This window comes from Convolutriloba macropyga, chromosome 6 (genome assembly GCF_964194025.1).
Source record: "Convolutriloba macropyga chromosome 6, txConMacr16.3, whole genome shotgun sequence".
NCBI classification, from domain to species: domain Eukaryota; kingdom Metazoa; phylum Xenacoelomorpha; order Acoela; family Convolutidae; genus Convolutriloba; species Convolutriloba macropyga.
Window position 1 is genome coordinate 30,467,768 of NC_134473.1, and position 26,024 is coordinate 30,493,791.

A 26,024-nucleotide genomic window follows, 5' to 3' on the forward strand; every position below is an offset into this window, starting at 1 on the left:
TTATGACATAAGCATGATATATTGACCTTATAATGAGAAATATTGAGCTTCACGCCATTTCCAGTAAGAGTATTTAAGATTATTTGAGGAATTATGCATGCCTCCTATGAACAAACTAAAACTTTCAAACTTTTGAAAACCAAGATTACGCCTATTTCACGTGGCGATGATAACTTGGAAATGCTCTTTTAGGCTCCCGAGAGTTAAAATTCAAAAATCTGATTAGAGCCAATTAACAAAAAACTTTAAAAATGCGGCTGCTCTCTTAACACGGAGCAAAAAAATTCTCATTAGTTAAAACTAAATTACAAAAAATAGCCGACTATCTTTGAAAGAATAGCTGCTCTCAACCAAGGACCGGATGCTAAATTGATCCTGTATCCTCTCACTAAGAAACAAGAGTATGGTCAACAACGAAATGACAGCAAAATAGTTTGCACTTCAAAAATGTAGTACAAAAATCAATTTTTTGCATTATTTTCTTCTGTTCTTTCAATCCAAATCGTGGTTATCAACGGCGGCTATTTTCCGGCAATCTGCATGGTATTTTTTTTTTATTTCTTCACAGTTATTTTTGTTTTGAAATCTGGACGTCATGCTTGCTTCAAATCTGATTTTTTCATTCATTCATGCAATTTTGGGACTGAATTGGGTGGGCGACATCATTTGCAACATTGGATTTTTTCTCTGTTCATTTGCGTGAATATTTTTTTTGTTTTGCTAGACTGGCTTGAATTCTGAATTTGACTTCTCTTTATTAGGTTTTTAGACAATTTTGGGGCGTGTCTTCATTCGCTTCTTGACGTGTATTATCGATTCAATTATTTAATCAGCATTGTAATCAAGCATGACGAAATCTCCTTGACGAAACCTGTTTTATTTATTCGGGGGTTTTATTCAATTGAAATTGAAGATGGACCAAATTTGATAATTATAGGAGTCTCCTCCTTGAAAAACATTGTTTGATTTTGTGTACAATTTCACATAAAAATAAGATCAGAGTTCTATATCTGCATGTTTTATAGAACACTAATTTTGTCTGTGGTCTCCATGGTTCCGTACAACTGAGCATCCGGTCCTTGGTTGAGAGCCATTCTTCCGACAATAATCGGTTATTTTTTAAATTTGGTTATAGCTGACGAGAATTTTTTTGCTCCGAGTTAAGAGAACAGTCGCATTTTTAAAGAGTAAAAAAAATAGCAGAGTAAGAGAAGAGTAAAACTAGCCTGAGGAAGTCAATAAAATTTCATGCAAAATGTCAAAAAATCGGCAAACTGATGTAAAGCGAACAAATTTTTGTTCAACGAAGTAAACAAAATTGAGAGCGCTATAATAGCCGGCTGAGAACATGAGGGCGGCTATTAAAAAACATCAGGAGAAGGCCAAGCATACCTCCGCTCACCTATCGCTATCGCATCTATGAATAAAAAATTATGTCGTTGTTTCAATTCTACATTTTAACACAAAAAATCTCCAGTTCAAATCAATAGGCTGCTTAACAGGAAACAACTTTTTCACTTCAGAAACCAAGGGGTACGAATAATACAAAAAATGACAAAAAAAAGTTATTTTTACATTTTACACGAGACTATTCTGAAAAACTTGGGTTCATAAACCTATAAAATATATAAAGCAAATAACAGATCAAAAACATATTAGACTAATGCCAAACAGAATTACCTTCAATAAACAACAGACAGTCAAAATTTAATTGAAGAACCTAAATGACGCACCCTTCTTTTTAAAAAATGATTTTGCTGTTTCTTGGTTTCAACTTTAAAAAAGGCTATTTTGCGTCGAAAACAAACTGGTTCGTGGACAAGAAGTTGTTGATCAGGAACGAAGAGAAAAATCAATAAAGACAGGACCCAAAATAAACTTCATCATCTTTTTCTTTTGATGATTTCAAATTGAAAACAGCCAAAATCTACAAAAAAGTAGAATTAATAGCTAATACAAAAGCTGTTCAGTGATTCCCCATTAACTGATTAAAATACTGAGTTTTACAACAGAGTAAAAAAAACTGATATTTCTAAAAAAGTAAAAAAAAATCATGAAAAAACATGAAATAAATCTACCAAAAATGAGGCAAAAAGTTTGAGCGGTTTGGAAAAAGAAAACCAACTACATACTTAAAAATCCACTCACGTCTTCCTTTATTCCATCAAAAAAGCGCAAAAATTAACGTAGCTGCTATAACTTCATAGACCTATAGTCTCAAAAAACAATAAAAATTTGAGAGTTAAAACACATTTTTTATAGTTTCAATTGATGTGATAAAGCTGCCCGCAATTAATCTTCAATTGGAGATATCCTTAATCTTCAATAAAATATCCTCACTTGATCTGAAATCTTCAAAAATAGTGGGCAAAATAAGAGGCAAAGACCAAGAGAAGGCCCAAAATAGCTCCGGTCAGCTATGGCCATTCCAGCAATTAAAATACCTGAATAACTAACTCTCAACTAAAAACGTAGCTATATGTTTCTCAATTTGAAAAAAATAATATTGAGCTACAGTTCAAATCAATAATCTGGTTAGTACGGAATGCTTTGCCATCCCCAGAATCCAAGAGATGAAAAGAAGACGAAAATTAGATATTTGACAAGAAAGTTGTTCTTCAGATTTGACGCAAGACCAATATAAGAGCACCCTGAAATTTTCTGCCTCGAATCAGAATAAAAAATAGAAGATTTCTTCCAAATAATGACCTTCAAAAAACTACAGGTCAGAAAAAATTTATTAAAAGAAGCTGCATGACTTCTATTTTAGCAATGAGTTCGCTTTGCCTTGTTTATTATTCAAAAAAGACTTATTTCACCCGAAAGTTGACTGGGTCATAGACAACAATTCGATTATCCTCAGAAACCAAAGGCAAAAACACAAAAATTAAAGACATTACCAATAATTCATTGTTCTAAATTTCATAAATCTTTTACTGTCTATGATTTTCGAAAAGAATTCTGCCAAATCAATTATACAAAAAGTAGAACTAATCGCTAATGTAAAAGCTGTTTATTGATTCCACGACTTGATTCAATAATCAAAAATATCAAGAGATTTATAATCAAGGAAATAAACTTGGAATCAGAAAAAATATAAAAGATCTAACAAACGGAGAAAAATTGAGAAAAGAAAATAGAAAAATTGAAAATATTTACCTCCAAATAGAGGAAAGAAAAGAGAAACATTGAAAACATTTACCTTCGTAACAATATATTTTTGTGCACGTTAATTCCAGTTAATTCCAGTAGCTGCTGCAGCTTCATAAATCTGTTAAAAATACGACCGAAAAATGAGACTTAGAACGAAACTTTTTGTAGGACTTAAGTAATGTAGGACTTTAAAAAACTATTCACGCCAATAGACAATAGAAACTCGCTCCAATAAGCGCTCTAATAAAGTCATCAATGCAACTCAGTCCAAAAATGGCAGGAATGAATGAAAAAATCTGATTACAAGAGAGCTTGACGTCATGGTTTTAAAAATCTTTATCACAAAAAAACCAGAAACCATCTTTATCACAAAACCAGGATCGCTATTGCAGCTGTTTGAAAACTTGGGTCACGCACCTCAAACATGGAGTTCTTTGATTCATGTCTACAAAAAGAAAAAGCAGCAGTTCAACTCAATGGGCCGGTTAGGGAACCTTTTCATTCCCAAAAACAAACATAGACCGACTGATGTCAGAAGAATTGCTCTTGAACGAAAGGCGAGGAATTTTAATTCAGGGGCTGTAGCCCAGATTAACTTTTCTTTATGGGTGTAAAAAACCTTTCCCCCACCGGATTCGAACCACTGACCTCCGGATCCACAATCACACGCACTAACCACTGGGCTACGAATCACTTACCTCTGCTATTCTGCAACCGATATTAAATTAGCAACACGCTTTACTTCGGAGCAACAGAGATCACTCAAAAATGAAGAACGAAAGCGTGAAAAAATCACTTGAGAAGTCAAAGATTGTTCTAGAAGAAAAGCGCAAAATTGTCAAGCGAAAAATTTGCATAGAAAAAGGACACGTTTACAATAATTGCTATGAACTTCGTTCAAGAGCAATTAAACAGGTAAAGAGGGCAACAAAAAGAGGTATGACAGAAAATTTTTTCGTCACCTTGACCCCCACTCCGCTCAATACCCTACTTTCTGTACTTTTTTCATATAGCTTTTATACTGATGTTTATACTTCTTTTCTCTTTTTCTGTGTTACCAAAGCCAGCTTGCTACCGCCCTAAGGAACTTTGATAACCAAGTAAATAAAATTACGATCATGGAGAAAATAAAAGATCGAACAAAGAGAAAACTGAGACCAAAGACAAAAAAAATCAATTACTCTCTGTTTAAATTGCATACGAAAGATCATTAACGATTAAAGACAGCCACGTGATATGATGATCTGTCTTCACCATTTTGTCCTTTCTAAAACCTCAAACACACCATAAAGGAGGCCTGGTCGAAATGAAAGAAAACTTACCTAAAGCTGAGAACGGATCACCTAAAACTAATCCTAACACAACCTAATTAGATAACTAATTCCCAAGAAATTCGGCCGATAAATTCAAATCATTGGCAAAAAAGTCAGATTTCCGCACTAAACAGAAAAATTGCTCTCGAACTCTAAATTTGATTCAGCACCACTTCTCGCCAGAAAACGAGAGTGAAAAAAGTCATGTAACCAATCAACTGCTCTACTTCCTACATCGACGTAATCAAAACCACCACCTGAAAATTACTTCAAAAATTCAAAAGACGGACCTGGGAAATATAGCTAAAATTGCAAAAAATCGCATGGCAGTTTGAGATAATTAATTAACAAAACATTGCAAAACAGCTACCATCTAGAATTTCAGCTCATGAGATATACATGAAGTGTCTTAGTGCTTAAAAGTTTCCAATGCAATTTAAATCATTTAAGTACAAAACTGTATTTTTTATGATTCTGATTCCTTTTAATTTTCTGTGAATTCTTTATAATTAAGAGCTTCATTTTAAATAGGTCCTAAAGAGGTCATTTATTGGCATTGAAATGTCATTGAAAAAATCACTAATATTAATGCTAAAAGTCACTTAGAGTGAAGTGAATCAATTTCTGATCACAAGACAAGTGTAAGAAATTACATCAGACAACTACAGTAAACGTTTGAAATGAAAACTGGCGGCTTTAATGTTTGCATGGACAACACAAAACATACCCGACTAACGTCGGAATAATTGCTCCCAAAATACTTGTGGGAGCTCGAAAAAAATATTGTAGGCTACTTCAGTCGCGGGGGAGAAAATCACTAAATTTACTAAATTGTTTCAACTGAAGTCACTGAGAATATTGTATAGCAATGACATACTCGCCAGATTGTCTAAAATAGCTACCAGTGACTCCTATAGCCACGATCGGGACTGAAAGAACCAAAAAACAACAAAAACAAGATGCCTTCTGTAGTAGCCAGCTGAGCTTAGGTATGCTAGCATTAGGGTGCGGTAAACGGAGCGGGTGGTGGGAGGGTGTCAAGCGTTGGGGCTTGTTTGGGAGCAATTGAAAAAAAGATTTTCGTTTTATAAAAATTTTGAAGCGTGAATTATATAGACGTCATTCCGTAGTTGAACATTATACTGTTTCTAAATTAGGGGCGCTAGTATCAATAATCGAAGAAAGAAATTGGCCTAAAGAAGTCAAAACAACTCACTCAAAACGTTGAACAATCTGTGACCTACGGTAGAGCGAAGCCATTTTTTATTCGACGGAGTAAAAAAAAATAGGACAGCTATAATAGCCGACTGCGAAGAGGAGGCCGTTTTTAATTTCTTTAAAATGAATATAGCAAAAATTAAGGAAATTTTTTTAATTTCGCAAAACAAAAATTTAAACTTGTATCATGTAACCCATCTGAAGGACTTCAAAAAGATTCGCTGGCCCCTGGAGACCGTTAAAAATTAGAAAATGACAAAATTTCAAAAACTTAAAAACAATTGCAAGTTTAAACAAAATCTAGCTAAATTTGCGATATTAATACCTTCAGAACCCTTTCCGTGTCTCCAGAGACTATCTATTATCCCTGTTTCAATCCATAAATACTTTCATTGGTTCATAAAGGTCGATAAAATCGAACAAGATGAATAACACTAGTTTTGACGATTTTTTGATAAAATTTATTTTATCAAAAAATAGCCAAAACTAGTGTTATTAAAGCATTTACAATCATTCAATTAAAACTATCTACTATGCAGTAACTTATTATCAAACCCTAGAGGGGATTCCTGTTCCCATGGCAATGGAAAAACTCTGCTGTTGAAAAATATTCAAAAAGCTACCAAAAAAACTCAAGTTTTGTTAAGAAAAACTGCTAATATTAGTGACATTAAAAACTCTTTCATTGTCACTAGAACCTGTGCAGTAACATATGATCAAAACCTAGAGGCGGTTCCTTGGCTCTTGAGGCCGGAAAAGTCTAAAAAATGACAAATTTTCAAAAAAACTCGAAAAAAATTTGTACATGTCATCAGAGACTTTAGGCCACCGCGTTCTGCAGTTGGCGAGCGATCGATGTGTCTAAAACAACAATTATAACCTGGTTCATTAAATGTTGGGTCCTCAATTCAATAGGTTTTCTAAATGCTTAGAGGAACCTTGCAAATAGTTGCTCAAAAAATTTATTGAAATTTTTAGGAAACAGACTACTGTCAATGCAGCTGACGTCTCACATGGTTAAAACAATTCACAAAAATGAATTCAATAAAAAACCCGGCAGATCGCCGGAAAATAGCCGCCGTTGATTCCCATAACCAAGATTGAGTTTGAAAGAAGAGAAAAAACTATTGACAAAATTATTTGTACAAACAATTTCAAAGTGCGAACTATTTTGATGGCCAGTTCGGAGCTGAACAAACCCCTTATTCGTAGTGAGACGACACATTAGCTAGTATCAATACCAATAATCATTAGAGATGGTAACAAAGAACAAAGTTCTAGTAACAGTCAATGAAAATTGGGCCTTTTGGGTTTTCCCGTTTCTATTTCTGATTTCGTTTTTTGATACCGACTCTGTTCATTTTGAATTGCTTTGCTGAGCAACTGCTGTCTATAAACACTTTTAGCAGAATGAGAGAGAAGTATAATTACCCTAGAAGTCAAAAGATTTAACGCAAATTGTTGAACAAGCAGCGAACTAAGGTAAAGCAAAAAAATTTTTTCCGAAGAAGAAAAAACATAGCAGGACAAATCCTGACGTACAATTCAAAGAATTTTCATTGACTAAACAAAAAAATAGACCTAGAACGGACTATTAGTGAATTGGGAAAACCATTTCTAAAAAAAATCAGATCAGAAACACTTAAAAAGAAAATCAATGTCAAAACAACGCATGTGGACAAAAACCACAAGCGAAAAATAGAAATTTGGTTGAAACAAAAAGACTAGTTCTAGATAGAACTATGAATGGATTCGAAAAACCATTTAGAAAACAATCCGATCCAAACAATAGAAAAAACAGTAAAAAACACAACCAACTAACGTCGGGCGAATTGCTCTCAAACGACCGTCGAGCGGTTGCCTTCGTCAGTAGCTAGCCACGGTTTAGTGAGGCTAGTTTTAGCTTAATTGAAGGTGCGTTAGGTGAGGGTAATTGATGATGACATCACGCCACATAACAGCAGCTGAAGTGCGGCATCAAAAGAGTTAAGGAAAGAGATAGAATGTGCGAGAGATAAGCGTGAACGAGAAAGAGAAACATAGCTGGCAGATTGCCAGAAAATAGCCGCAATAGATTCGTAGATCGGCAGTCTAAAAAAAACAGACCAAAAAAATTCGTCTTTTCATTGAAGGCTGATCTGTTATATTTTGATTGAAAATCTGTATAAGTTATTGCTGCCTCTATTAGCTGATCTCAAATAACCTTCATTTAGATTGACACACACCCATTTGACCTTATCTCTTTGAATTAAAGTAAATAAAAGTCAATTTCAAAGTGAGAAAGTCATTTTTGAGAGTGAGGTCAGTCAAGTATGACCAAAAATTTAATCACGCGCATGAACAAAAAAACTCGCTTCACTAAGAGCGAAAAATGACGTCACACATGCAATTCAGTTGAAATTGCATGAACGAATGAACAAAAAGTGGCTGTGACGTCATATGGTCGTAACAAAAATCATGACGACGAAATAAAAAAAACCAAGAGAAGGCCAATAATAGCCCCAGCTATCGCTGTGCGGCTATTAAAAACCCAACCAACAGAGAGAGAGAGAGCTGAAAATATTTTCCGTGATGAGATTCGATTCTGCAACTTCTATTTCTCTAGCATTGTTAGTAATTAAATCATGGAAAAAACTGAAGGTGCAAAATTAAAAAGAAAGTTTCCACATTTCGCAGTTAAAAACATAGCCGGCAGATTGCCGGAAAATAGCCGCGATAGACGCTTGGGGCCTTCCATGAATTCAAACCGCTAAAGAGATTTGATTCGACTATGCAAGTTTTAGTTTTCTAGCCTTGATAGTAAATAAGTCAAATTTTCAAAATTTGTAAAATATTGCAAAATTTAAAAGCTTCCAGATTTTGCAGTGAAAATCATCAAAACTATTTTTTGTCTCTGGAGTTATGTCAAGTAACCCATCTGCAAGACTTGAAAAGCTTCGTTGGCCAGTAATGATCATTAAACTCAGAAAAGGACAAAAATATTCAACTTGGAATATAAAAATTTTCCGAAAGTTTGAAAAATTAAATTTTGTCGGAAAAATTGCTTAGTCGGAGCCATTAAAATATAGACAACCACTCCATTAACTCTAAAAACTATACGACAGCTTATCATCAAACCTTGGAGGAGGTCCCTAGGGCCCTGGTAGAGAAAATAGAAAGAATTCAAAAGATTCAGAGATTCCACAACCACACGCACTAACCACTGCGCTACGAATCACTTACATCTGCTATTCTGCAACCGATTTTATATTACCAACAAGCTTTACATCGGAGCAAAAGAGATCACTCAAAAATAAAGAACCAAATCGTGAAAAAGTCACTTGAGAAGTCAAAGAAACTAGAAAAGCGCAAAATTGTCAAGCGAAAAAGTTGCATAGAAAAAGGACACAAGTTTACAATAATTGCTATGAACTTCGTTTAGGAGGAATTAAACAGGTAAAGAGGGCAACAAATAGAGGTATGATAGAAAATTTTTCGTCACCATGACCCCATTCCGCTCAATACCCTACTTTCTGTACTTTTTTCATATAGCACTTTTATACTGATGTTTAAACTTCTTTTCTCTTTTTCTTTGTTACCAAAGCCAGTTTGCAACCGCACTAATGATCTTTGATAACCAAGTAAATAAAATTACAATGATGAAAAAAAAGATTGAACAAAGAGAAAACTGAGACCAAAGACAAAAAAAATCAATTACTCTCTGTTTAAAATGCATACGAAAGATCATTAACGATTAAAGACAGTCACGTGTTATGATGATCTGTCTTCACCATTTTGTCCTGTTCTAAGACCTCAAACTGACCATAAAGGAGGCCTGGTTGAATTGAAAGAAAACTTACCTAAAACTGAGAACTGATCACCTAAAACTAATCCTAACACAACCTAATTAGATAACTAATTCCCAAGAAATTCGGCCGATGAATTCAAATCATTGGCAAAAAGTCAGATTTCCGCACTGAACAGAAAAATTGCTCTCGAACTCTAATAAATTTGTTTCAACACCATTTCTCGCCTGAAAACGAGAGTGAAAAAAGTCACGTAACAAAACCAATCACCTGCTCTACTTCCTACATCGACGTAATCAAAACCACCACCTGAAAATTACTTCAAAAATTCAAAAGACGGACCTGGGAAATATAGCTAAAAATGCAAAGAATCGCATGGCAGTTTGAGATAATTAATTGCCCAAACATTGCAAAACAGCTACCATCTAGATTTTCAGCTCATGAGATATACATAAAATGACTTAGTGCTTAAAAGTTTCCAATGCAATTTAAATCATTTAAGTACAAAACTGTATTTTTTATGATTCTGATTCCTTTTATTTTTGTGGGATTTCTTTATAATTAAGAGATTCTTTTTAAAGAGGTCCTAAAGAGGTCATTTATTAGCATTGAAATGTTATTGAAAGAATCACTTTAATAATAGTGCTAAAAGTCACTTAGAGAGAAGTGAATCAATTTCTGATCGCAAGACAATTGTAAGAAATTACAGCCGACAAATGCAGTGAACGTTTGAAATGAAAACTGGCGGCTTTAAGGTTTGCATGGACAATGCAAAACATATCCGACTAACGTCGGAAGAATTGCTCCCAAAATACTAGTGGGAGCTCGAATCAAATATTGTAGGCTACTTCAGTCGCGGGGGAGGCGGACATAACTAAATTCCCTAAAGACTGTTTCAACTGAAGTCACTGAGGATATTATATACCACTGACATACTCGCCAGATTGTCAAAATTAGCTACCATTGACTCCTGTAGCCACGACCGGGACTGAAAGAACCAAAAAACCCGACAAAACATAACCAACTCAAGTCGGGCCGAACTGCTCTCAATCAAGCAGATGCCTTCTGCAGTAGCCAGCTGGGGCTTAGGTATGCTAGCAATAGGGTGCGGTAACCGGGGGGGGGGGGTTGGAAGGCTGGACGAGAAACGGGAAGGGGTGGACAAGGGGAGTATTAAAATTGAGAACCGCCCTGAACACAATGAAATATTCTAAGGGTCGGATGAAAAATCGGTCAAGCAAAAACTCGCATAAAATAAAAAATCTAAGGATTAATATATGTGCTCAAAACTTTTTTGGGATCAATTAAAATACTGATTTTCGTTTTATAAAAATTTTGAAGCGCGAACTATATAGACGTGATTCCATAGTTAGACATACTACTGTTTCTCAATTGAGGGTGCTAGTATCAATGAGCCAAGCATAAAATTAGCCTAAAGAAGTCAAAATAACTCACTCAAAACGTTGAACAATCTGTGACCTACGGTAGAGCGAAGCCATTTTTTATTCGACTGAGTAAAAAAACAGGACAGCTATAATAGCCGACTGCGAAGAGGAGGGCGGCTTTTAATTACCACTACTGAAATTTGGTGAAAAAAGTACAATAATTTCGGCTGAATTTCGGCACAATGAGAGAGAAATTTAGATCAAGCAAAACAACGTTACTCGAAAAGTCAAATGTTCTTCGAGAGCAAAAAGAACACCTAGCAGCCAGTGTACGACTTAATTAGACTTTACATTAGATCCAACTGACCTCACGAGAAGGTGCTCTTGAAGATTCCCCACTGTGCACTTCAGCTGACTCTGCCTCAGAACCTGAAGTCATCAGAGACTTTGGTCCACCGCGTTCTGCACTTGGCGAGCGATCGAGGTATCTGAAATAACAATTATGACCTGGTTCATTAAATGTTGGATCCTCAATTCCATAGCTTTTCTAAATACTTAGAGGAACCTTGCAACTAGGCGCTCAAAAATTTTGTTGAAATTTTTAGGAAACAGACTACTGTCAATGCAGCTGACGTCTCACATGGTTAAAAAAATTCACAAAAATGAATTCTAAAACATACCCGGCAGATCGCTTTCGTTTTTTGATACTGACTCTGTTCATTTTGAATTGCTTTGCTGAGCAACTGCTGTCTATAAACACTTTTAGCAGAATGAGAGAGAAGTAAAATTAACCTAGAGAAGTCGAAAAGATTTCACGTAAATTGTTAAACAAGCTGTGAACTAAGGCAAAACAAAAAATTTATATCCGAAGAAGTAAAAAACGTAGCAGGACAAATCCTGACGTACAATTCAAAAAATTTTCATCGACGAAACAAAAAACTAGACCAAGAACGGACTATGAGTGAATTGGGAAAAACATTTCTAAAAAATCAGATCAGAAACACTTAAAAAGAAAATTAATGTCAAAACAACGCATGTGGACAAAAGCTACCGGCGAGAAATAGAAATTTGGTTGAAACAAAAAGACGGCTTAGAATGAACTATGGATGGATTGGAAAAACCATCTAGAAAACAATCAGATCCAAACAATCGAAAAAACAGTAAAAAACACAACCAACTAACGTCGGGCGAATTGCTTTCAAACGAATTGCAGTGAAATACTTCAAAACTATTTTTTGTCTCTGAAGTAATGTCAAGTAACCCATCTGCAAGAATTGCAAAGCTTCGTTGGCCAGTAACGATCGTTAAAACTCAGAGAAGGACAAAAAACATTCAAAAAAAATTGAAAACAATCGCAAATTTCAGCAAAATCTTGCTAAAATTCAAGCTACAAAAAACTACAAAACCATTTCATTGTCTCAGGAGACTATCCAGTATCCCTACTTCAAGCTTTAAATAGTTTCAATGGCTCAAAAAGATCCATAAACTTGAAACATCAAAATTTACCAAAAATTTGAAAAAAAAATTGAAATTTGAAAAAAAAATTGAAAGTCACTTGAGAAGTCAAAGAAACTAGAAGAAAAGCGCAAAATTGTCAAGCAAAAAATTTGCATAGAAAAAGGACACACGTTTACAATAATTGCTATGAACTTCGTTCAGGAGGAATTAAACCAGGTAAAGAGGGCAACAAATAGAGGTATGACAGAAAATTTTTCGTCACCATGACCCCATTCCGCTCAATACCCTACTTTCTGTACTTTTTTCATATAGCACTTTTATACTGATGTTTAAACTTCTTTTCTCTTTTTCTTTGTTACCAAAGCCAGTTTGCAACCGCCCTAATGATCTTTGATAACCAAGTAAATAAAATTACAATCATGAAAAAAAATAAAAGATTGAACAAAGAGAAAACTGAGACCAAAGACAAAAAAAAATCAATTACTCTCTGTTTAAAATGCATACGAAAGATCATTAACGATTAAAGACAGTCACGTGTTATGATGATCTGTCTTCACCATTTTGTCCTGTTCTAAGACCTCAAACTGACCATAAAGGAGGCCTGGTTGAATTGAAAGAAAACTTACCTAAAGCTGAGAACGGATCACCTAAAACTAATCCTAACACAACCTAATTAGATAACTAATTCCCAAGAAATTCGGCCGATGAATTCAAATCATTGGCAAAAAGTCAGATTTCCGCACTGAACAGAAAAATTGCTCTCGAACTCTAATAAATTTGTTTCAACACCATTTCTCGCCTGAAAACGAGAGTGAAAAAAGTCACGTAACAAAACCAATCACCTGCTCTACTTCCTACATCGACGTAATCAAAACCACCACCTGAAAATTACTTCAAAAATTCAAAAGACGGACCTGGGAAATATAGCTAAAAATGCAAAGAATCGCATGGCAGTTTGAGATAATTAATTGCCCAAACATTGCAAAACAGCTACCATCTAGATTTTCAGCTCATGAGATATACATAAAATGACTTAGTGCTTAAAAGTTTCCAATGCAATTTAAATCATTTAAGTACAAAACTGTATTTTTTATGATTCTGATTCCTTTTATTTTTGTGGGATTTCTTTATAATTAAGAGATTCTTTTTAAAGAGGTCCTAAAGAGGTCATTTATTAGCATTGAAATGTTATTGAAAGAATCACTTTAATAATAGTGCTAAAAGTCACTTAGAGAGAAGTGAATCAATTTCTGATCGCAAGACAATTGTAAGAAATTACAGCCGACAAATGCAGTGAACGTTTGAAATGAAAACTGGCGGCTTTAAGGTTTGCATGGACAATGCAAAACATATCCGACTAACGTCGGAAGAATTTCTCCCAAATACTAGTGGGAGCTCGAATCAAATATTGTAGGCTACTTCAGTCGCGGGGGAGGCGGACATAACTAAATTCCCTAAAGACTGTTTCAACTGAAGTCACTGAGGATATTATATACCACTGACATACTCGCCAGATTGTCAAAATTAGCTACCATTGACTCCTGTAGCCACGACCGGGACTGAAAGAACCAAAAAACCCGACAAAACATAACCAACTCAAGTCGGGCCGAACTGCTCTCATCAAGCAGATGCCTTCTGCAGTAGCCAGCTGGGGCTTAGGTATGCTAGCAATAGGGTGCGGTAACCGGGGGGGGGGGGGGGGGGGGGGGGGGGGGGGGGGTTGGAAGGCTGGACGAGAAACGGGAAGGGGTGGACAAGGGGAGTATTAAAATTGAGAACCGCCCTGAACACAATGAAATATTCTAAGGGTCGGATGAAAAATCGGTCAAGCAAAAACTCGCATAAAATAAAAAATCTAAGGATTAATATATGTGCTCAAAACTTTTTTGGGAGCAATTAAAATACTGATTTTCGTTTTATAAAAATTTTGAAGCGCGAACTATATAGACGTAATTCCATAGTTAGACATACTACTGTTTCTCAATTAGGGGTGCTAGTATCAATGAGCCAAGCATAAAATTAGCCTAAAGAAGTCAAAATAACTCACTCAAAACGTTGAACAATCTGTGACCTACGGTAGAGCGAAGCCATTTTTTATTCGACTGAGTAAAAAAACAGGACAGCTATAATAGCCGACTGCGAAGAGGAGGGCGGCTTTTAATTACCACTACTGAAATTTGGTGAAAAAAATACAATAATTTCGGCTTAATTTCGGCACAATGAGAGAGAAATTTAGATCAAGCAAAACAACGTTACTCGAAAAGTCAAATGTTCTTCGAGAGCAAAAAGAACACCTAGCAGCCAGTGTACGACTTAATTAGACTTTACATTAGATCCAACTGACCTCACGAGAAGGTGCTCTTGAAGATTCCCCACTGTGCACTTCAGCTGACTCTGCCTCAGAACCTGATGTCATCAGAGACTTTGGGCCACCGCGTTCTGCACTTGGCGAGCGATCGAGGTGTCTAAAATAACAATTATAACCTGGTTCATTAAATGTTGGATCCTCAATTCAATAGCTTTTCTAAATACTTAGAGGAACCTTGCAACTAGGCGCTCAAAAATTTTGTTGAAATTTTTAGGAAACAGACTACTGTCAATGCAGCTGACGTCTCACATGGTTAAAAAAATTCACAAAAAAGAATCCTAAAACATACCCGGCAGATCGCTTTCGTTTTTTGATACTGACTCTGTTCATTTTGAATTGCTTTGCTGAGCAACTGCTGTCTATAAACACTTTTAGCAGAATGAGAGAGAAGTAAAATTACCCTAGAGAAGTCGAAAAGATTTCACGTAAATTGTTAAACAAGCTGTGAACTAAGGCAAAACAAAAAATTTTTATCCGAAGAAGTAAAAAACGTAGCAGGACAAATCCTGACGTACAATTCAAAGAATTTTCATTGACGAAACAAAAAACTAGACCAAGAACGGACTATGAGTGAATTGGGAAAAACATTTCTAAAAAATCAGATCAGAAACAACGCATGTGGACAAAAGCTACCGGCGAGAAATAGAAAATTGGTTGAAACAAAAAGACGGCTTAGAATGAACTATGGATGGATTGGAAAAACCATTTAGAAAACAATCAGATCCAAACAATCGAGAAAACAGTAAAAAACACAACCAACTAACGTCGGGCGAATTGCTTTCAAACGAATTGCAGTGAAAATCTTCAAAACTATTTTTTGTCTCTGAAGTAATGTCAAGTAACCCATCTGCAAGAATTGCAAAGATTCGTTGGCCAGTAACGATCGTTAACTCAGAAAAGGACAAAAACATTCAAAAAAATTTGAAAACAATCGCAAATTTCAGCAAAATCTTGCTAAAATTCAAGCTATAAAAAACTACAAAACCATTTCATTGTCTCAGGAGACGATCCAGTATCCCTACTTCAAGCTTTAAAAAGTTTCAATGGCTCAAAAAGATCCATAAACTTGAAACATAAAAATTTACCGAAAATTTGAAAAAAAATTGAATTTTATCGTACAAATTGCTTAGAGTTGGAGCCACTAAAATACAGACAACCGCTCCATTAACTCTAAAAACTATACGACAGCTTATCCTCAAACCTTGGAGGAGGTCCCTAGGGCCATGGTGCAGGAAAAAATGATAAAAAAAAATTCAAAAGAATCAGAGATTTTAAAAAATTGCAAAAATGTTTAAAAATTGCTAATATTAAAATACATCCCATCACAAAAAGAAGCTTTGCAGTAAGCTATAATCAATAAGTAACCTTAGATGACGTTATTTGCCTCTCGAGAAAACTAAAAATTGACAAAAACTTGAAAATGCAGGCTGCATGAAAAACTGCTAAAATTTATGATAATAAAAGTTGAAGACTAATCCAGGGCCAAAGAACATTTCCAATAACTTATTAACAAACCCTAACGGAGATTTTCTGTTAGGCCGAAAAACCCTTATACTGACAAAAAAATGTCCAAAAAAATTGAAAGAATTGCAAGTTTTGTAAAAAAAAACTGCTAAAATTCGTGTTGAAATCTTGAAAAACATTCCATTACATTGAACAACTATAAAGTGAATTATCGTCAAACCCTAGAGCAGATTCCTCGAAACTGGAGCCTACCAAAACCTAAAAATCGACAAAAATTTTCAAAAAAAATTGAAAAAAGACTTGTTAAAGGTTTAATCATAAAATTTGCAAAAATTTGTCATATTAAAAAATTGAAAGCTTCTCCATGGCAAATAAAGTTTTTTCAAAAAATTATCATCAAACCCCTAAGGAAGTTTTTTGGCCCCTGCGTCTGGAAAAACGTGAATAATAAAAAAGTCAAAAAATTGCACGTTTTGTCAAAAAAAATGCTAAAACTCGTGATGTTAAAATGTTTAAACCATTCCACTACAAGAAACTATGCAGTAACCTACTATAAAACAGTAGAGGAAGTTCCTTAACATCTAGGGCTGAAAGAACTCAAAAAACGACAAAAAAGTTTCAAAAAGCTAGAAAATTGTGAAAATTAGTATAAAATTGCGTTTTTAGCGATCGGTTGTTCGTGAGTATACACGGGGGGATGGGCAGGGAGAGGGGTGGGCAACAGTGGGGTGGGCGATCAACAGCGAGGTGGGGTGGGGGCAATAGCGCGGGTCAACAAGGGGGGTGTCTTCAACCTCTAACAACCACCCTTCACACCATAAGTGTAAGTCTCCAAAACAGTTCCAGCTGAAACAGAGCTGTAAGGCTTTAAGAGCACTTAACGCCCGCTGGGCGCTACCTGCTTATCCCATTTTTAAGGACGAAAAGTCAAAGCGTCAGACGAAAAATCGGTCAAGTGAAGAATCGCATTAAGAAAAAGACAAACAGGACTAATATAATTGCAACAACCTTTTTTTGAGAGCAATTAATCAAAATGAAATTGCCGCATGTGAACAAAAACCACTAGTGAGAAAGGGAATTTTTGTTCAAACACCGTTTTCTCACTCTACTTTAAAATTAGAGCGAAAAATTGCACGCCGCAAAACCACTCGCTTTTTTGCTCCACTTACTGTTTCGGCGTGACCAAAATCACTACTCCAAATTGAAGTCAATAATCATAAGGATGTGTGAATAGATCTTAAAAAAAGACAGCGCCCCAATACAATTCAAATTCTGTCAATTGTAAAAAAAAACATAGCCGGAAGAATTCCGAAACTACTCGGAGAAAAATGCCTATAAATATGACCAAACAACTAGAACGACTATTGTGAACCGTAAACCACCACAGATGCCATAAAAAATTTCAGGAACGACAGAAATGGAATTCAAAAACAAATTGAACCAAAAAAACTAGAAAAACTTGAGTGTTTTTTTTAACTTGAGTTTTTTTTAATAGTACCAGGAAACATAAAGCCGAATAAAGTTCCTTTGCAATTAGAGCAATGAGAAGCTCGCAAAACAATGGACAAGTCATAATAGGCCAAGAAACTTGTCTAAGAATTAAAAAAAACTGCAAGAAAAAAATAAGAAAAATGGTTTTAAAACTTCTCAATTTTTCTGTCAATTTTCCTAAGAAAAAATGATTTATACCAAGAAAACTTTAGTCAATTGGTATCTGAATATTCTTTAGGTAACAAGCTTCTATTCAAATAAATCCATTTATACCAAGAAAAGTTTAGTCAATTGGTATCTAAATATTCTTTAAGTAACAAGCTTCTATTCAAATCTCCCTCAAAGCAGTAAACCAAAAAAAACAGGTAAAAATCATTAAATTTCGTCTAAAAAATCAGCAAAACTGATCAAGAACCTCCAAATTAGCATTAAACTCAAATTGACTACTTGAAACCTTCAATTCCTATCAAAACAAGCCTAAAACTAATAAAATATCATAATCAAACCTCATAACCATCAAAAGTTGCAAAAAACTGCTTTTAAAAGCCGCACGTGAACAAAATTTTGCTCGCTTCGAGAAAATTTTTTCACATATCAATTTCTTGCTCTCTCAAAAACAGCGGTATGAACAAAACCCACTCTTTTTGCTCCCCTCTTCACTTTTGTTCAGCACCAAAATCACTCCCAATTTTTCACGCGTTTCATTTCCCACTTCAAAAATCACTCCAATAAAATTGATTAAAAAAGACTTCTCCAATACTCCTCTTCGAGTTGTAAAAATTGGGAGCGCCGGCTATAATAGCCGGCTGAAAAGCTGAGGCGACTATTAACAAGGAAAATAAATCCATTTACTTGTAACAATGGTTTCGGTCAACAACTATCAGTTCTCAAAAATAGAGTAAGACGTATTTCATGATACGCTTCATCAAATCTACAGGCATATTCATTTGCATTAGCCTTAAATTTTATCATTAGTCTTAAAACCTATTAACCTCAATCTTGAAGCTGCCGCACTCGGAACATAATTTGAAGATGAAGTTGTCTTTGCAATGATTGTTCCACCAGACATCGGTGAACCACCACAGGCATAGTAAGTTATGGACACCCATCGCCACACCAAATGTTCTTCCCCTTTTATAATCTGGTTCTCAGTTCTCAGTCTGGACTCGGACAGACCCAGCTTGTGCACTGCTTTCTCCCACCTTTTACTGCGCCCTTTGATTCCTCCACTCTTTTGAGAAGGAAGCGAAAGGAGAGAGTCACGTACGTGTGCAATGGGAATATACGGTGGGTTCTTGTGGGCCTGCAAAAGTATATCACAAAATTGACGTCATTCGAATTACGTCATATCAATTATTGTCTTCCAGTAAAATACTGAACGGCAAAAAACTTACCCCTATTTTCACGAGTTAAAAAATCAGTGTTTGAGGTAATATTGCTCCAGCTTAAAATTACATTTTTAAAACAATTTTTGCACCATTGATCCCCTACACTAGTCCTCTGGCCTACCTGTGAAATTCAGATCAAACGCAACGCTCACTCAACAGAAATTCTAATGCAAAGTTGATGAACTTCGTCGAAGTTTCACAGTAAAAAGTAAGTTGTCACAAGATAACAATTTAATAACATCTCTCTCTCTCTCTCTCTCTCTCTCTCTCTCTCTCTCTCTCTAATATTTAAAACAAGTGCAAACCGAGCCATAGTTGAACATACCTGAAAACATATCACATCTTGTGATTACTCTTTTTCTGTGAAACTTGTATGGAGTTCATCAACTTTAAATTGGGGCTTCTGATAAGTGAACGTTTCGTTTTATCTGAATTTCATAGGTAGGCAGGCCAGAGGACTAGTGTAGGGGATCAATGGCGTAAAAATTGTTTTCAAAATGGGATTTAAAGTTAGAGTAATATTACCTCAAAAATTGATTCTTTACTTCGTAAAACCAGGGGGGTGTTAACTTACTTTTGATGTTAAGTATAATAGTTTTAAAAATTAAATAAGATTTTTTGAAATTCATATTGACTTCGTTTAAACAAAATGCTTTAAAATCACCAATCTCTCAACTGAATAGAAATATTTCTCAATTTGATGAGAAAATTAGCGAAAAGTACCTGTTGCTTCACCATCTCCAGAATGCCTTCAACCAACTCGTTCACTAACTTTGCCTCTTTCTTCCTGCTGTACATATAAACTCTCAGCGTGATCAACATTCCAATAATACCAAAAACTCCCATGATAAGATAAAGCAGCGCCTGTGTGACCATTGTTAGAGACTGTTTAATTCTACATGGCAGTGACTTCAGAGCTATTGAGCTCATAACTTTAGATGCTTTTACAATTTCAGATTCAGTAATCACTTCTCGGCCGGAATCGTCTAGAATTTGGAACGAAAGATTGGGTTGTTTAAGACCAAATTTCAAAACTTCTTTCGGATCAGGATCGAAAGTCATGTCAACAACTCTTAGATAGGGACTTTCTACATCACCACACTGGTGTTTGCCAGTAACAATGGCAGCATTTTTTGCCATAACTTTCAAACGGTCTTCTACTTTTGTAAATGTAGCGCAATGATCACCGATACATGGACGATAGAAATAAAGTGCAGATCCAATTGACACAAAAATAACTAGCACACAAACAATTGTTAGCACACGATTCCACCATAAGGGTGACTGTAACGTTGGGCTGCTAGTTCTAACTGACACTTTCTTCGTTGAAGTAGATTTCACGTCTTTCTGGACATCTGTACCGGCATTTTCTCGATAGTTATTGAACTGGGTGCCTGAAAGCAAGCAAAAATGTTAACAAAACTTGCAGGATCGTTGTCAACTTTTCAACAATAATTGCTTTTCCTTCATGAAATTGTGACGGACAACCCTGAACAACCTTCAATGCACACCATAGCTATTGATGTGCAATCCTCAGATTGAATTGACAATTTCTTGTAATTGCAGCCTCTGAAAATGGGATTTTATCCAATTAGATTCCAAAAGTTTCTTCAATTATGTATCGAGCCTAGTACCGCCTTAACCATTAAACTTTGGTGGTGAGAGCGGTGGGCGCGAGGTTTTGGAGTTACACGTGGAATGAGGACAGAGTAGAGGTGGTAGGGCGGAGGATGTGAGGTAGGGGAGTTTAAATGGTAGGTGAGTAAAGAATGAGGGGTCAAAGAACCACCCGTCACATCATAAAATCATGTCTCTTAAATTGCTTCGGTGTATCACATACTTAGAGAATAGTGAGCCATAAAGTTCTAAGAGAACTTAATGCCTCGGGCTTTACCTGTTTATCAGCAAATCCGGTGTTCCGAAAACAGACCACAACACTAATTTATTTGCTAACCTTCGTTTGAGAGCAAGGAAAAACATTGAACTCTGTGCAGACTCAGCGTTCTCTGATTATTCAATGAAAAACCTTGACCACTAACTCTCTGAACCCGAAAACCCTTTTCTACCTGAAGACAGAGAAAACGAACAAGAATGATCTATTCAAATAAGTGCGCCCTTACAGAATCATATCGCTGTAGATGCAGATTTTTCATCAGGAAAGAATCCTTCAGAAAATCAAAGTCAGAAACAAGCGCGAGCGAAAAAAATGGCGCTGAAAGCTCTCATCAATGCAAAAGATGCACATTCTCTAGAGTTGGCTATAGAAAAAGGAGTGTCATGCTGGCTAAACAAACTTCCAGTGGAAACATCTCATTTAAACTTAAGGGAGTGTTTAGAGATGGAATTGCCCTTATATATGGAAAGGATCCCGAAACAGTGCCATCATCAAGCGCATGTGGAGAACATTTTAATAAACTGCACACTCTAAATTGCCCAAAAATTGGCTATACACACATCAGACACAATGACATAAGTGACTCTTTTGCCAACCTGCTCAATGAGGTTTGCGATGATGTCGGAATAGAGCCGTCTTGTCTGTGATGAAGACGCTCGACTAGATATCAAAGTCAATGGCTTTTTCGAATCACGTTTCATCAGAACGTTCTTCGATGTCATTTTATTTTATTCCGTACGCTAAGAGTTGGCCAAGAATTATACCAGATTCCTGCAAGTCATGAGTCCATATAAAGGCTGAAATACGACCGAGGGACAATCGAAGTCGAGAACGCTACCTTCTGTCTATTAATTTTCTTCAGTACAGGAGCTGGTCCGTCCGCATTGAAAGCAGTTGAGACTGGCTGCTGTCCTAGATGTTTCTATAAACTTATTCGAGATATTGATTCAAAATCACATTTTATAACATAGCTGACAGATTGCCAGAAAATAGCCGCAATAGCTTCATAGATCGTAGTCTCAAAAAGAAAGTAAGACAGACCAAAAAAGAAACTTTCCCTTTTCATTAAGGGCTGAGACGTTAAATTTCGATTGAGAATCTGTATAACTTATAGCTGTTTCTATTAGCTACTCTTAAATAACCTTCAATTATAGTGACAAGCACCCCTTTGACCTTTTCTCTTTGAATTAAAGCAAAGAAAATTCAATTTCACAGTGAGGAAAACATTTTTGAGAGTGAGGCAAGTCACGTGTGACCAAAAATTTAATCACGCGAATGAACAAAAAAACTCACTCCACTAAGAGTGAAAAATGACGTCACTCACGCAATTCAGTTGAAATTGCATGAACGAATGAACAAAAAGCAGATTTGAAGTGATTGTGACGTCATATGGTTATAACAAAAATCTTGACGACGAAATAAAAAAACCAAGAGAAGGCCAATAATAGCCTCACTATGGCTTCGCGGCTATTAATAATGATTTCTGATTCTCATATCTATTTTGTTCGTAATTCTGCTGTCTTTCTCGCTTTTGATGCTTTAATTTTTTTACTAATGTCACGAATCATAAATGTATATGTTTACTTGCCGCCCCCGAGATGACCGATACGTGAGGGGCTTTCTTTTAATTGGCCCTTTTTTCTTTTGTGCAAAACACAAATGAACATCCTCCCTAGAATTGAAGATCTCGTATAACGCATTTTTTGTGGCAATTCTGTATGCAACTTTACATAATGCTTTCATCAGATGGGTTGAAGATGATTTGTACGGTGTTAATGATCGTCTATATTCTCACTCATTGAGACCGGATGGACCATGACATCCATTTGTTTTCATTGTGGCCCCCTATATTTCAGGAATTTATTTTATTGGATCAGTTAATGAACCAATTTCTATCTACAAATTTTTGTCCCATTATTTTTATCCTTTAGATGTCTATCTACAAATTTTTGTCCCACTATTTTTATCCTTTAGATGTCACAACCTTGCCCACTTGGTGCATCAGACAAAACCTTAAAAATCGGGAAAAAAATTAATACAGAGTCCAAAAGCGTCAAGTATCTTGGGGTACATATTGACAAAAATTTCAGTTTCCAAGACGAATTAAAGCACCTTTTAAAGAAAATGGCGCGTGGAATAAAAACAATTTATACACTCCGTAATCGGAGAGCAACGTTTCTAATGAAAACGGTTCTGAACGCATTTGTTATCAGCCATCTACACTATTCATTACTGTTAATCCAATCAACAGACAAAAACTTGCTTATATCGCCTGAAAAGCAACAAAATTGGGCCATTCGTGCTTGTTACTCTAGAAATAGAATGGACTCAACAAAAGATCTGAAGACAAAGCATTCTATTCTCCCTGTTGAATATTTAATCAAATTGAAAAGAACCACTTATGTGGAAACTGAGAAACTGTCTTTTACCCGCGTTTAATTCTTTAGGTGTCACAACCTTGCCCACTTGGTGCATCCGACAAAACCTTAGAAGCTGTGACATATTTTTTGATTCTATATGTCACACTCAAAAATTAGAACGTTCAATTATAAAAACTGCATCAAAGGATTGGAACTAAGGGGTTTGGAAAAGAAAAAAACCTTCCCAAAAGAATTGAAAAAATTTTATATTAAATCTTTTTCTGATAGTAAACAATATACAACTTATGGGTCGGTTAGTTGGAAATCTATCAGATTTAAAAAAGTTTACTAAACCACGACTCATGAGTCAACACTACCTGGTCGAGCTAAGAATTAATTTAATTTAATTTAATTACACTCATATACTGAAATAAATAACCACACTCCAGGCAGTATTATAACAATTGTCAAACTCTCTGTTACTTGTTATGACTGCTATGGTTAATAAAGTGTTCTTTTTTATCTCTTTGGAATGCCATGTGCAACTGATCTTGCAGTGCATCAATTATGAGCAGTTCCTTAAGCATATGCAACTGCTACTACAACACGGGAATTGTACAAGAACTAAAAACATATTAGAGCATTTTCTGCCACACAAACCATTAAGAGAAATCTTGCTCCTACCTGAAGTAGCTAAAATACTTCGACTATGTTCGCTATCACCTCTGCTCGCTCTACCAGACTGCATTCGACGTTCACGCACACTAATGCGGCCTGTAGAAGCAACCTCCGGTAGCACATTTGAGGTCTCGAAGCTCAAATCATTATCGATTTCTTTTGGTGTTTTCAGTTCGAACCTGGAAAAGCTACCGCGATCCGTTGTTCTGTCATGTCTACTGTATGTCTCAGGAGGATCAAATACAGTTTCATCTAAATTATAACTCGTATTCGCTCCGAATGATCGTCGGCTTCGATTCAACGAAGAATTGGGGCTCCTTGTTATCGAATGCGGTTCGGAAGTTTCATCTAGGTGGTAACTGGTGTTCACAGCAGCAACTTTCTGTCGAGAACTGCGTCGGTTCCGAGAAGGACTTTTGTCGATATCTGAGTCGGAAAACTCTGTTGTTCCATGAGCTAAAACGATCATATCTTCTTTAAAGGTTATCATGGTCTCACAAAAAGGCGCTAAACTTTTGAACGCTTAGTTTACTGATCAATCGACCAGGCAGAATGCTTAGTTTAAAGAAAGATGCAACACGTCAGGCATACATGTGCATACTGGCCATGAAATAACATACTAACCATTCGAAAAAGATATTTTGGAAAAAGAGCGACTGGGGCTTGCGGGTCTTCCCCTTCGAGGTGATCTAGCTTTCGCAGCAGCCGCAGCCTTTTCCTTTTCCTCTGCCTCTTTCTCTTTTTTCCACTTCCTCGCTAGGTGATGGTTCAATTTCTTTTCCATGATCAACCGATTTTTTGCAGTGACAGCCTTGTAGTTGGTATCACCGAACTCCTTTAGCTTAGCAAGCAGTTGCTCATCACTGAGCAATTTGGTGCTTTCACCATCAATCATTGAATCTGCTATACAAAGAAAACTGTCGGCATAGAAACAGTTGCCAACTTATGAACTGTTATTTGTACGATGGATTTCTCAAAAAAATAACCCGAAAACAAACGTACAGAAAATATGTCTAGAGAAAATGCCATGAAATTCAGAAGAGCGCCAGAAAAGCTATCGAATAGACTGTAGCTTTTTGGACTGGACAAAAAAAGACATCTGAAAAAGCATATTAGACTGTCAGGCGAATGTGGATACATCCCACCCACCCATCAGTCTTTTAGCGTACCACAGAATTCTACTTCGGCTTCTTAGGAATATATATTCGCTGCTGGCAATTTCACGACTGAATTAACGTTTACAGCCCTAAATCGAGAGTAGCTTAGAAATCCCTGGTTTATAAAATCACATGCGTTTTCATCAATTCTAGCCCCACCACATACTAGTTTAAAAGAAAGTAAATTGTAGTTATCCGTTAAAAACATGTGAGTTAAAAGAAAGCCCCACCCCTAAAAGGGTAGTCGGTCAAATCAGGAGCAGCAAGTCAACTCCTATGTATATATATGTTTCCTGACAGTAGTCAATAATGGAAGTACTAGAACCGAAAAATAGTGGAAGCATCAGAAATATAATCAAAATGGATACGATAAATGGCAATAGAAAAAATGTGTAGTGATATTGAATCAGAAAAAATTATCTATAATTATTAAGGACAACAGCTTGCTTCCTCTACAACGGTTCCTAATGACGCTTTTACTACAGTTTTCCGGTGCATGGAGTCTGCGCCACGGAGGCAGAGGATAGAGCTACGCAAAAGCACGGAATTTTTTGTCCGAATATAGTGATCACATCAGAATATGAATCTTCTTTCTTATCAAAGATCCTGGAAGCCAATATCTGTAGGGCTCTTGATGCTGATGAACCGGCTCCTCTTGTACAAGAAAAGATTAACGGACAGAAGACCGTTTTGAGAGAGAGAGAGAGAGAGAGAGAGAGAGAGTTTAGGCTTCTGTGGGTCTTTCCACATGGGTTTGCACCCTTCATATAGCGACTGAGCTGAGCTTCTGCACCGGGTTACAATGTCCACAGCTGCAGTTGAAAGCCCAGTTTTCTCGACTTCGATATTCTTTTGATCGTATCTCACCTTCTTATTGGAATCCGGTATACTTATTGGTCAACTCTTAGCATA

At 36.0% G+C, this 26,024-nt stretch overlaps 1 protein-coding gene across 2 annotated transcripts in view; it reads right to left on the reverse strand.

The window, feature by feature from the left end:
• The window catches only part of LOC142341617 (uncharacterized), a 38,818-nt gene extending 13,670 nt beyond the window's left edge, over positions 1–25,148 (reverse strand). Inside the window, exons 1-6 of one of the 2 annotated variants that reach the window (XR_012759116.1) lie at positions 24,580–25,147; positions 23,962–24,411; positions 19,747–20,417; positions 18,628–18,938; positions 14,657–14,777; positions 11,222–11,342 (exon numbers count right to left, since the gene is read on the reverse strand). Coding sequence is in view for 1 of the 2 variants with exons in the window: in XM_075392705.1 (XP_075248820.1) it covers positions 14,657–14,777; positions 18,628–18,938; positions 19,747–20,417; positions 23,962–24,411; positions 24,580–24,850 (1,824 nt within the window). In the remaining variant the exon portion in view is untranslated. Of the gene's footprint in view, positions 1–11,221; positions 11,343–14,656; positions 14,778–18,627; positions 18,939–19,746; positions 20,418–23,961; positions 24,412–24,579 lie in introns of both variants that reach the window. The other variant, XM_075392705.1, reaches the window with a different exon arrangement.
• Positions 25,149–26,024: the final 876 nt, after the last annotated feature.